The sequence below is a fragment of the Macaca nemestrina genome, chromosome 5 (assembly GCF_043159975.1).
Source record: "Macaca nemestrina isolate mMacNem1 chromosome 5, mMacNem.hap1, whole genome shotgun sequence".
NCBI classification, from domain to species: Eukaryota; Metazoa; Chordata; class Mammalia; order Primates; family Cercopithecidae; genus Macaca; species Macaca nemestrina.
The window spans coordinates 113,814,619-113,828,263 of record NC_092129.1 but is presented as its reverse complement, the minus strand read 5'-3'; the positions used below and the strand labels follow the sequence as shown (position 1 = coordinate 113,828,263).

The 13,645-nt window shown below is 32.7% G+C and overlaps 1 protein-coding gene across 49 annotated transcripts in view; it reads left to right on the top strand.

Annotated features, from left to right (window-relative positions):
• The window catches only part of LOC105479467 (regulating synaptic membrane exocytosis 1), a 492,913-nt gene that overhangs the window by 358,920 nt on the left and 120,348 nt on the right, over positions 1-13,645 (top strand). For 24 of the 49 annotated variants that reach the window (XM_024792122.2, XM_024792119.2, XM_024792116.2 and 21 more), the window contains one exon: positions 13,450-13,521. The exons of 14 other annotated variants lie outside the window; for them this stretch is intronic. In XM_024792122.2, coding sequence (XP_024647890.1) covers positions 13,450-13,521 — 72 coding nt within the window. Of the gene's footprint in view, positions 1-4,521; positions 4,606-13,449; positions 13,522-13,645 lie in introns of all 49 variants that reach the window. 11 more of the 49 variants (XM_071096864.1, XM_071096860.1, XM_071096867.1 and 8 more) reach the window with 2 other exon arrangements.

Genomic DNA, 13,645 nt, shown 5'->3' with positions numbered 1-13,645 from the left:
ATTCTTCTTTGTTGTCTGCCTAAATATTCTGCTCATTGTTCAAAAATATAGGTTAAATACCATATCTTTGTAAAACCCTTCTTAACCTCCTCCCCTGTTCTCAGTCCCCCCATCAACATGCACGCATACTTCCCTTTCTTTTGCCAGTCAGAATTATTTACTACCTTTTCTGGGCCCACCTAATTTTATATACTTCTATTAAAATACATTGTATTTTACTTAGTACTGTAGTATGTTTGTGTCTTCCACTATATTGTGCTGTTCTTCCACAATATCACCATATAGTGGAAGAAACACACACACTAGGCTTAAGGAAAAGGAAGTTCTTAGCTAAAAATCAACAGCTGTGCATTTAATTGAAATAGATATCATAGGTCTTGTTTCAGAGTATAACTATCTATTAATTAAAATAAGTTAAATTTAGTTTAAAACGATATTGGGGAAAAAATCAAGGACTGAAGTGAATAATGAGAACAGACAATAAAAATACATATGTGTATAATCAGTTACCTCATTTGGTTTGGTTTTTAATATTTTCTAATTGAGGACAGGGATAATATCCTATTTCTCTTTCCCATCTTTAGTGACAACATGATATATTTCTTACTTGGTAAATGTTTCATTTGGGGAGTTTAGGGGCTTAAAAAACACCTTCTACTTGTCACTTCAAATTTGGATTGAGCTGTGAGTTAGACCCAGGTACTAGAAAGATAGGAGATTTAATTTTCACTATAAGTACTTTGAACAGAATTGAAAGCTGTGGCTTTGAGTCTGCAAGATGGCTAATAACTAATCCCAGAATCAGCCAGATTCACTGAGCCACACAAACTTCTGCTACAGGGTCAGGCCTCAGATCTTATCACTGCTTTACAAGTCTGTCTGTTGTGCTGTTTGCAGGCATCATAATTTGGAAAAAGGAATCCAGAAAGGGCTAAGTTTCCTGTGCCCGATTCTTTACCATGGTCACCCATCATATAAGCCACTCTTTCCTCCTTGGGGTGCGATGAGGAAAGGCTTACTTGAATGAATTTCCCTCGTAATGGAAACATGAGACTTAAGGGAAAGGAGGTTCCTACCTAAAAATCAATAGTTATATATTGAATTGAAATATATATCATAGATCTTGTTTCAAAGTGTAAGTATTGGATGGACGCGGTGGCTCACTCCTGTAATCCTAGCACTGTGGGAGGCTGAGGCGGGCGAATCACTAGGTCAGGAGTTTGAGACCAGCCTGACCAACATGGTGAAACCCCGTCTCTACTAAAAATACAGAAAGGAGCCGGGCATGGCAATATGTGCCTGTAATCCCAGCTACTAGGAAGGGTGAAGCAGGAGAATCACTTGAACCTAGGGAGCAGAGGTTGAAGTGAGCTGAGATCATGCCACTGCACTCCAGCCTGGGTGACAGAGCAAGATTCCATCTCAAGGAAAAAAAAAAAATATATATATATATATATATATATGTGTGTGTGTGTGTGTGTGTATGTACATATTTATAAGTGAAATTTAGTTTAAAATAGAAAATTTTAAGGACTAAAATGATTAATGAAAACACAATAAAAATATATGTGTATAATCAGTTATCTCATTTGGTTTCTAATGTTAAAATACCTCATATTTTTAATTTGTGCTATTTATGGAATTAATGATTTACGTTTTTGTATAATGGCTTTCTTAGATAATTAAGCTTCTTAGCCATGTTCTGCCAAGACATATGCACCATTAAAAGATGTGTCTGTATGCAAGTGTAGGTATTAATAGCACATTTAAACACACATATACATTTGTTTTAAAGTTTATCAATGCCTGGGGGAGAGGGAAGAGCTCCAACATAAGTATCATTTAATTGCTTTCTGAGGCCTATCAATTCTCAATCCCTTTATATCAATAGCGCTCTTGATTTCTTGGTTAAGGTTCTCATTATTCCTTATCCCCCAAGCCAATAGCCTTATATCATTATTTACTTAAATATTCACAAATATTTATTCTGTGCTATGCATAATGGATGCAATTGTCAAAAAAAAAAAAAAAAAAAGAAAAGCCTCACTATTTCCTTCTGCAGGGAGTTCACAGCCTGTTTATTCAGTCCTATAGCCTTCAGAGTGATCTTTCTTCTTTTCTTCTGATCACAGTGAAAGGAGTGGGCTCCCAAGAAATAGATGTTCCTCAATTAATGAATTTAGAATATCTGATACTAAAGTACTAATAATTTCCTAAAGTAACTAAGCAGTGAACTTTTAGGTAGGCTGGTTTGGAAATACAAATCAAGAAAGAACTGGTTTAGTTCAACTTTATGATTAGAATCTCCAACATAGCCTGCCATATTAGCTTGTAAAATGAAAATAGAAATGAAAGTTGAAGCTATGTATATTTCTCATTAACCAGAGTTGGGAAGAGAGAGAAAGATTCTAAGCTTGGTCATTCCTTATAATAGGAAAAAAATAGAAACAGCACCTATTATAGAAAGCATATAAAATATGCTAGTATATTTAAAAGTTAGAAAGATGTGTTATTAAAACTCAAGTGACATCTGTTCTTAGGACGAAAACTTGGATGTAAATTGATCCTGCTCTTGTTGTATCCACTGTATGTGGGAAAAAGCAAACAGATTTATTCTGTTGGTACTACATATCAGCATATTCAGAAGGACTTTAAGTGTACAAATATACATGTATTAAGCCAAATATTTGTTTAAAATTACCTTTTAATCGCTTGCATTCACAATTGCTTGTTTCTAAATGTACATCTTTCTCCCTCACAGCTTTCACTGCATGTTTCATAATTAAGCCATTTTTACTTGCTTTTTCTTTACTTTTATGTTTAAATAAGCACAAGGACTGGAATTTTACCCTAGGAAGCAAGGTTATTCATAATTCTGTCAAGTTAATATTATTGCTTCACGGAAAAATACTAAGTCTATATTTGTGTTTTCAAATAACACCAAAAGTTTTAACACAACGGAGTATATACTTTAATGTAGAAAATGCTGTCATTGTAATTGTTTTCCAATTATTTTACAAATATTTCTTTATTTTATCTATAGAACAAAAGCCAGTACAGTGAAAAGAAACTTTTTAAAACATTCAGATTGGATTGACCAATCCTTGAAATAATTTTAAAAAATTAAATAATTTAAAATTAATGCAAAATGTTATTTTATAAACATTTACCACCTTTAAGAGTATATTCCACACATTTTTATCTTCTGCTCAAAATTTGCTATTCAGTATCTTCACTTGCTTCATGGCTTCTTCAAAGCCTGACTTGAATCATGCCAAGTTTGTCTATTTAAGATTGATTAAACAAAGGCTTCCAGAGGATTTCAGAATCAGTATCTGATGACCTCACATATCCTGAGTGACAAAAACCCTTTGCTATGTTTGGCTGGATGGTCTAAAATATCCAAGTTGTATCTGGTAAGTTTTCAAAAAGAAAACTTTCTTTTTGAAATGTTAGGACTAAACTCCTTTGGAGAGTTATAAAGTCTTATACCTAAATGAGTCTTTTAAGACTATCCACTTATTCCTTCTTTCATACAAGAAAGCCAATATCTATAGAAAAATATCCTGTTAGAATTTTCATATATAATAAATAAAAAAAATTAATTCTGACCCATTCAGTGTCTTATTTCCTCAGTTTTAACTAGATGTTTGAAATCTGTGGCTGTACACAGACAGAATCTAAAGGTAGCTTAACAAAGGAATGAACCAGTTGTCTAACTTGGGTTTACTGTTAATCACAAGAAAAGTATTATTGTAAATGCTGAGCTAAAAAGCATCCATTTAATTGACATACTTTTGCAAATAAAAACCAGTGAAACTAAAAAAAAAATTAATGCTAATTTATCATTTCATATATCTATGTTCTTTGCTTTTGTTTATCAGTATCGTTTACTTACAGCTTTTAAAGTTCAGTAATTAGCCCTGTGGTTTTTGACAAGAAAATTTAAGAATTCACTGGTAGCTTTCCCATGAATTATTTCTTCATGTCACTGTTTCAACACTAAATAACATTTTTATTTCTTCTACCTAACTGTGTTCCTACTTTGTATTAAATTCACACATCCCCACCTTTGCAACTCTACACGGTAATTTCAAGGCCTGGTATCACAAAATCATTGGTACCTTATTAAACCTATTTATTCAAACATAAGCCAGATTCCTGAAGATGCATCTTTAAAAACTTAAAGTTACATTTATATATATATATATTTATTTATAGATTAAATATGCACATAGAAGCACATTTTGGAAGAACAAAACTACACTTACTAGGCGGATTCCAAACATCTCCTAAATAAATTGTTTCTTTATTCACTTGTAAGATTATAGGTTTTAATGTTCTTAAAGTATTGTAACTTATCTTTCTAAGGCTTATAAAAGTGAAAATTAAATTATGGAGCAAAGAATCTACACTTTGCCTTTATGGGGTGCTTTTCCAGTCCTGTTGTTCCATGTATTCTTTTATTTTAGGAGTTACTAAATGTCCTGTTTTTTCCTGTCTTGTTCACTGGGCAAACAGGGGTAGATGGTCCCCCTCCCTAGATAGGAGACGACCTCCTAGTCCCAGGATTCAAATCCAGCATGCGTCTCCGGAGAATGACAGGTACTAGTCAACTCCTCCTCACAGACAAGTGGCTTCTAGAAGCTTATAGGCCACCAACTGAAGGATAACCAAGAGAAATGTTGAATGGGATGTGCTTTATTCCAGAAGCCAGAGCCAGATATGTTGGATGTAGCCAACTCTAGTAAAGCACCTTAGAATATTTACTGAAATGAGGATAGCATACAAATGGCAGAGTTTAAACACAGTGAAGTCAGGATCCATTGAAAGAATGTTCTGTTTTGAAGAGCATTTGATTGTGTTTTGAATTTCTGGAAACAAATTTAAATACTGTTTTTGTTGACAAGTAAATAAAAATTCTCAGGTGCTTTAGATTATACTAAAATCTGTCACAGAGCCTATTGTTTGTTATATTGGTTGATGGTTTTATCTCAGTTGTCTTGTTTTGCTGCTGTGTACACTCATTAACAATGAGGTTTAGGCTTTGATTATATTAAGAAATGTCTGTTTTATAAAGTAAAATACCTGGTTTTTATATATTTTATAAATATTGTATTGTTAAACACAATATTGTCCAGGGCTAAGGCGTCAGTACACAAGGTAGGTTTTTAAAAATAGCATCAGTGCTTTGAATCCACTTTATGCTGATATGTCAGAAGTGCCACAACATATATTTTCCATTACTTTGTTCTTCTCAGTTTGAAGTTGACCCAGTTTTCCTATTTTATGGTGTTTATAGGCTTTATCTTTAAATGTGTTTTCCTGACTGGTCACAAAGGTTTTTGGGTGTTTGAGATGCTTCTCTTCTGGTTCAAGCAGAAATTCAGCCAACACATTGGTAATATTTATTCAGCAGATAAGTAGATGTGGTATCTCAGAAGCAGCACAACTAGTCATGTAAACATACAGATTTTTTTTAGTATCTGTATGTATAGCAGAGTAATTTAAGCCCTAGTTAAGCGCGATACAATTTATTTTCTGTGTTTGTAAACAATCAAGATATCCTCAGGATTTTAGCTTGAAAGAAAAAGGAAACATTGTCATCAAGAAAAAAATTAAGGTTGTTTTACGGATATTGGAAAATACTACAAACTGATATTTTATGAAGGTTTCAGGAAAGTTTTAGCATCTTTTAATCTCTAAGATACTTGCCTCAATGTGATTTATACTTACATATTTGGAAATTAAATGTAATTCTTTCTGCTACTGTCTGATTTCTAGGATAGAAATTCTGGGACTAGAAAAACTAGTAACAAATCTAAAAAGTGTTACAAATGTAGAGTCTTCTCAAAAAAGAATATGAAATAATTGTGCAAATTAAATAAAAATTTATATCTATATTGCTACTCATTTATTCAATAAATACTTACTGTACCCCTACTATGCACCCTATTCTAATGACTAGGTCACAACAGTGATTAAGACAGACAAAGTCCTGGCCATCATGGAACTTAGAATTTTCTTTTAGAAAAGATAATTCTGTGCCAGGCATGGTAGCTCACACCTGTAATCCCAGCACTTTGAGATGCCAAGGCTAAGTGGGGAGGATTACTTGAACCCAGGAGTTTGAGACCAGCCTGGGCACCATAGTAAGACAGCACCTCTGCAAACAGTTTCAGAATTAGCTGGGTGTGGTGGCACATGCCTGTAGTCCCAGCTACTCAGGAGGGTGAGGTGGGCACACAATCTGTGAGCCCAGGAGGTCAAGGTTGTAGTGAGCCATGGTCATACCACTGCATTCCAGCCTGGGCAACAGAGTGAGACCCTGTCTGCCTCTCATCCCCAAGAAAATAAAAAAAGAAAAGATAATTCTAGAAAACCTTTGTGTGTATTCCAAAACAAATAAAATAGTAGATTTCATCTTCTGTATTGACTGAGTATAGGAAAATTAAACATGATGATCTTTGTAATGAATACAAATGTAAGTTTATCTGGGCATTGATTAAGCAAAATGGAAATTCAAATAATACTTTTAGTTCTTACATACATGAGATGTTATTAGCTGAATTTACTGGCATATGAATTATTCCATTTGATTGTCTAGATTGTATATATAACTATAAGAATAGATTTTGGGAACAGAAATGATCCTTTTAGATAAGATTATTAAAATAAATTCTTACTAAATACATAATTTTGAGTACATATTTTGCTTTTTTATGATGACATATTTATAGATAAGTCCTATGTTCAACCAAAATAAATACGTTTTATATCTCTTGATACTATTATTTATTTCTGTAAAGAATAGAAAATTATTACAATTGTATTAAAATATAAGATAAATATGTACTTATAAAATGAGAGATAAATTATGTCAACTAATGTTACATTCATAGGTTACCAGGTCAACCACTTGACAAATCATAATGAACACTGGCATTTCATTTCTCATCAGCTCTGATTTTACTCATTCAGAAGTTTCTGCCAATTTCTAAATGAAGTAAATATGGCATGAGATTTGGATATAGTGAATGTTCATAAGAATTTAGGCATTAGGTGACTTCTATCATTGGACACTGGTAGCCAGGAAAATATTCTAAAGTTAATAATAATTTATACAATTCAGTTTTGGATATCTTCTATCAGGGCCGTAGTTGATTATTTTGAAAATAACATTGTAATGCAGAACGTAAATTATTCCTTAAGAGAGTTCTCCAGTACATTCAAATAAACTGAAAAGTATTTAGTTGCCCTCTTGTTTCCCACAGCATATATTTGTACACAAACACATAATGTTTAGTGAACTATTTCTCCATAATTTAATTTTAGTAGTAAGCATTCTCAGTTTTATCTCAAGTGATACCATAGATTTATTTGGAATTAACATGAAGATAGGTTTATCTAAGAATATTTTCTAGAAATTGAGGAAATTTAAAACATTGATGAAGAAAAAGTACATAAATTTGGAATCCCAGGGCATATTTCTGATTTTAAAATTATAGTGAAAATTTTCTTGTAGTTTTATTTCTAAAACTGTTGACCCTTAAAAAAAATCATTCCAATAACAAAGCATCTCCTTATAAATAACATTATTTTAATACATGAAAATACTAATGAATCTGTATATATGTAATTGTATGAGTTTTAATTAAACTTAGATTGAGTTGTAGCTTGAAATTAACCAAAATTTGTCAGTAGCCATTTAGAAAAAATATATTTTAATATGGCCCTGAAGCATCAGAGTTCTGAGTTTAGTGCTTACAGTTTAATCGGTCATCTTTAAGAATGAAAGGCCAGTGTAAGTTATTATTGAATAAAACTCTAAACTATTTTGGTAAATGTTTTATTCAAGAAAATGCAATATTTTCATTGGGTCCATTTTGAGGTATATTTTAACATGTCACTGGCTTTAACAAATTACTGGAGTTACTATCTTCAACATTTTGATTGAGAATGGTATATATACGTGTGTGTGTGTATATATATGTGTGTGTGTGTATAGCACATTAAGACAGTATAAGCCATCTAAGTAGTCAGCCGTATATATACACACATGTATGTATATACACACATATATATGTATATATGATTTTTAAGGGTACAATTTAGTAGTGCTTAACTCAAATACCAAAAATATTTGGTAAAATAATCTTATTTCCAGAACTTTAAATTTTTCAGTTAAGTAAAGCATCCCACTATATTTAATTTCTGAGTTGTTCTGCTAAAGTGGCTCTAATTTCTTTTGCAGATAACCAAATTTGTGTGGTTTCCTATGCCTATCAGTTGGTAGCAGCTACTTGTCTATAAGAATCCTCAACCAAAAGTGTCAAGTGGTTTCTTTTGATTTAAAATGAATTAATCTTATTCCTCCTTTGAAAATATTCTGGGACAAACAAGTCACAAACTTTTTCACTTCCAGGATTCATGGCAGTTGCCACATATTTTCAGAGTTGGTGTAGAACCACTTATAAATAAATTCAGTATGTTACCTTATTTCTTTTTGATCTATAACATCCTTTATTATCTGTGCTTTTCAAAAATACTCTTTGAATGAATGAACAAAGTGTATCCATAAACTAAAATATGGTGAGTCTATTTAATAGCTACAGTCATATACATAAATATCAATAATATACAAGAAGGTAAATGTATCTTAATTGCATGCATCCATCTTCACTGCATAGGAACATCTCTTATTTAGGTTGATTCTATTCCAATTTAATTTTTCCTTCCCAAACTTAATGAGTAAATAGGGTGATAGAAATTTGCATTGCACATTAAGACAGTATAAGCCATCTAAGTAGCCAAAATATAGACAGATATATTCTTATGATACAAGTGTTAGCTCTAATTAAATGAAAACATTATGTAGTAGACTTTTGCTACAGTATTTCCAAAGCAAAAGAAAAGTCTACTACATAATGTTAATTTTGTCCTTTAATAACATTTTAGTATTAATTTTGTCATTTAATAAAATTTTAATGCCTTCAGAAAAGCTTTATTTACCAATGTCTTTAGGGAGTTACCCTAACTGAAATTAGATATTGAAAAGGAAAAGAAAACACATAAATTTTTAACAATTATCTCTGCTTTTCATCAGTTCATTTTATAAATCTTCACACTAAATTAATAGAGAGGAAATAATCACTGAAAATGGAACTTCAAAAGAATTGAGGTTTAAGTAGAAACATCCCATTTTCTGATTTTTACTCTTGCTTTGATTTAATAATAAAATAATTGCTCTGTACCTCACATTTGAATGTACCTTTATAGCTTTAAAAGAATTTCTTTAGTACACTGTGACCTAGAAAGCATAAGGCCAAAAATTACATGACAATTCAGTTGTGAATAAAGGGAGAAAAACTCAAGATTTCTGATTCTTGCCTGTGTAAACCAAGTAAATATTCTTTATGAATAATACTGTAAAGATAAAAAACTTATACCAGAACAAAAAAGCATGTTTAGACTTAAAAAAATGTCTAATGACTATAAACATAATGAAAACACTGAAACAGTCTTGTCTTGTTCACTCGTGCCCAGGGATCTCTCAGGTAAACATCTAATCATTCAAAGTGAACATGTGGCAGAGTCAGCAGATAACTTAAGCACTTAGGGGTGTGATGGTGTTATCCTCATCAACTTATTAAGGTCTGTCATAGCTTGGATAAGACACTTAAACTTTTATGGACTAACTTTCCTCGTCTCTAAACTTAACTAGTTATACATGGGATAGTGGAATTTTAATGTCTATAGGATTTTAATGTCTATAAAATTCCTATGGATTGTTCTAACTTTTCCTATTTTACATATCTCAATCCAATTTATTCTAAGAAATGGCTGTGTTAAAATATACAATATTTTGGCTATAATTTAGGATTGAAAATAGAAAATAACGTTAGAATTTTCTATTTTATTCTCTTCTCCTTTGCAGGAAATTATTGCAATTAAGTGCATATCATTTTAACTCAATTTGCATATTCTTTTAAGGGGTTAGAAGAATTGTAAAGACATATCCTTTGTAGTTATCTTTAGGAGAATCTTTAATTAAAGTAAATTTCATTGATATTTGAAGAGAAAAAAGGGGCATCCTCAATAAGAGGGTTAAAAATGAAAACAAAAATTAAAAAGTTAGATTATGAGCCTTTGCATGAATATTTGTTATCCAGTTATAGAGCACTGGCTCTGAGTTTTATATTTTTATAGATGAGTAAGAAAAGTCTTTGCCTTCAAAAAACAAATATTTAAAGCAATATTTTAATAGCACCACTTGCTAATTCCAAGTAATGCAAAAAACAGTCAATTCTAATTCTATGTAATACTACAAAAACTACAAATACTACAATACTAAGTACTACTGAAATATTTAAAATTAGCAAAATCTGTGCAGTGGTAGTGGTATTATGGCCACTCTTTAGGTAAAAGAAAACTAAAGCATGGAGACATTAAGTAACTTCACCAAAATCGCCTGACTAGCCAGAAACAGAGCTGAGATTACACCCAATCTGACTCTAGAATTAATTATTTTGGCCACTTATGCCAGAGATACAACATGATTACTGCTGTTCAGATTATGGACATTCAGTTCACTTCCTGGCTAGATGTTGAATGACCATGTAAGCTAGAACAAAGTAATCTCTAACTCTCAATTTGCTTATTCCTAAAAAGAATAAAAGAGTAGTACCTACTTCTGAATTGGAAAGAAGGTATAAGATAATGCAGATAAAGTGGACATGCTAGCACAGAGAAAGCTCTCAGTAAATGTTATATATTAGTAATATCATCATCAATGTTTTAACAATCATTGATTACTGTGATGATCTAATATATGAATCCATTACATTTTAGGAGATGAAAAGAGGAGAAGGAGTTTGAAAGTTTCACAGAGGAAATGAAATATCAATTGGGTCCAGAAATTAATAGAAGTTGCCAGGGATCAGAAGAAAAGCAGGCTATTTCAAAAAGATGCCTATAACCCTTTGATTGTGCAGAAGTCTTATTAAGGGCCCACCAGATTCTACACGATTTCTCTGTCTTCTCCTATAAAATTTTTCATCTGAATCACCTCTCTTGACCCCTGCCTCCTTATTATTTCTTATTATTTCTTCCCTTTTCCTGAGATACTTTTTCTCTAACAATATACATGGCTATCTCCTTCACTTTACGTCTTTGCCAAAATGTCACCATTTCAATAAGTCCTTTCCAACCACCCTACTTAAAATTGCAATCTGCCCCTGCCCCTAAACTCCCACCTTCTTACCCTGGTTTACTTTTGTTGTTGGCATGTATCACCTTTTCCCATACTATATAATGTACTTATTTGAGCTACTTTTTGTTGTTTATTTTTTGTCTTGTATCAACAAAATGTACATTTCTTGAAGGTAGAGATAATTGTGTTTTTTTTCCACAGACATATTCCAACCACCTATAACAGTGCCTAGTACATATACATGCACAAGTGTTTGTTGGATGATTGAATGAATGATTGGAAATCTTAACGACAGTGAGTTTTGTGGGTCTTCCTGAATCTGTCCGCTCTCATCTGCTCTACTTGTGTTGAAGATGAGAAAAGGAGCATTTGATCTTCCAGTCAGTTGCCCAAGCACTGTGGGGACCAAGCGTAAATTTCCCATAACTATATTTTTATTTCGAGCTCCAATACCTCCTGAGCCTACAGATCTAATTACCAATCCTCTCTTCTCCCCTTACTTCTCATCCTCCCACTATGCTTATGCCTTCTTCCCTGTGCTTCAGGAACAAGATTCCATTCCCAACAACATCTCCCATTGATTTCAGCCATGAAATCAGTCATGAAGTCTCTGCCCGCCTAGCACCCATGATCCCCTCTCCTGACCATAGAAGCAATCAGGTAAATAAGAACCTTAATGTCAGAGAGAGAGAGTCATCTGTTAGTGATTTCCTGGCACCTGATTTCATGGTTTCATTTCTTCATTCCAGAACAAAGATACACCCATAAGGTGTGTGTCAGAATCTATCTCTTCCACTCTCTTTGCTGTATAGTATATAACAGAAACAGCTTAGGAGCCAGATAGACTTAGATTTTAATCCTAGCTTTGCTACTTTGTAACTGAGTAGCCTTTCCCTAAGCCTATTTCTTCATCTACAAAATGGAAATGACACATTCTTAAAGGATTTTCATGGAGTTTAATACGTTCATACCCCCCCCTCAGTGCCTGCCATAGTTATCCCTCAATATATTGAGTACCCTCTTTTCCAACTAGTAAGGGAATATGATGTCTCCTTCCTCTATTTCTTCCTTTTTTATCTTAGAAGTGGGATGTCAGATTAACATGAGTCTGAAAACACACAGCGGAAACGCTGAATTGAAGGGGCAAGAGAGTGTGAACACAATTTCTGGCGAAAGTGGAAGGGATTGGGAGAGATGAGCAGTCACAGGCTTGTACCTTGATATGTGTTCCTAGTGCCTAGCAGAACTTGGTATATACTAGATACTTAATTAGGATGTCACACATTAATAAGTAAAGACAGATACTTGTCTCAACATTGTTGGGGGAAAGGGATTATCAGTAAAGAAAAATAAGCTTAATTTGTAGATAATAACATTAGATACACATTCTTAGGGTTTCACTCTTTTTGTGTAATAAGTGTGAGCTTCTTGACCACAATATTTTACATTGCTTATTTCAAATATATGGTACGTCAGACATTTTAGGCTAATTAGACATACGTAAGCTGCCATGGAGAAGCAAACTTTTTATAGAAAAATTATTTCTGTAGGAAAAATGCATTTCAAATGTTCAGTGTACATATGTACTTTTAAACAGTAGAATAAACTGGGGACTGTGGTTTGTAATGTGATTAAAATGCTATGTGCTTTTAAAAATACTATATAATTTATACAAGCATCTTTATGAAAAATTTTTTAATGATTTTAATAGTTTATATAAATACTTTCATTTATGTAAAACGTCTTTAACTATAGCATTTTTCTTCTCTTTTCTTCACAATTTGTGGGGAACAGAACGAAAAAATCTTTGTAGCACCAAGTTTCAACTTGTGAAAGTGGAGGGCATTTCACCCCTTTGAAGCCTTTCAGCACCTAAACTATTACCATCATCACATTTATCATTATTACGTTTCACCATTGTATTTGTTTGGTCATCGGCAGAGGCTGAGTTGCTCAGTAGGAGTTCATATTGTAGACATACTTGTCTAGACTAATGAAATGTCAGCTTCTCACATCTTCTGTTGGGCAACTTGTGTCTTCCACTTGGCACCAATTCTGGTTTTCATTTTATTTATTCATTCATCATTCATTCGTTTATTTATTTTTGAAAAGTACTGACTGACAAAATCATTTAGGTAATATAGTTGCCATTTTTCGTGTCTGTTGCGTTTATCATTGTATGATGTTAATGTAGCTTTATTCATCATATATTTTGTGTTTAACATTTCATTCCACAGGCACTCCAGAAAGTCTGAAAGATCTAGCATCCAAAAACAGACTAGGAAAGGCACTGCCTCTGATGCAGAAAGGTAGGCTTGGTGTTGTGGTGTGCTGACATCTTCCATTTTATGAGTATATTTAGGGGTGCTGTCACTCTCATTTTACATGATCAGTTCTTAAACACAAATTGTGATGTTTAAAGGCATTCATATA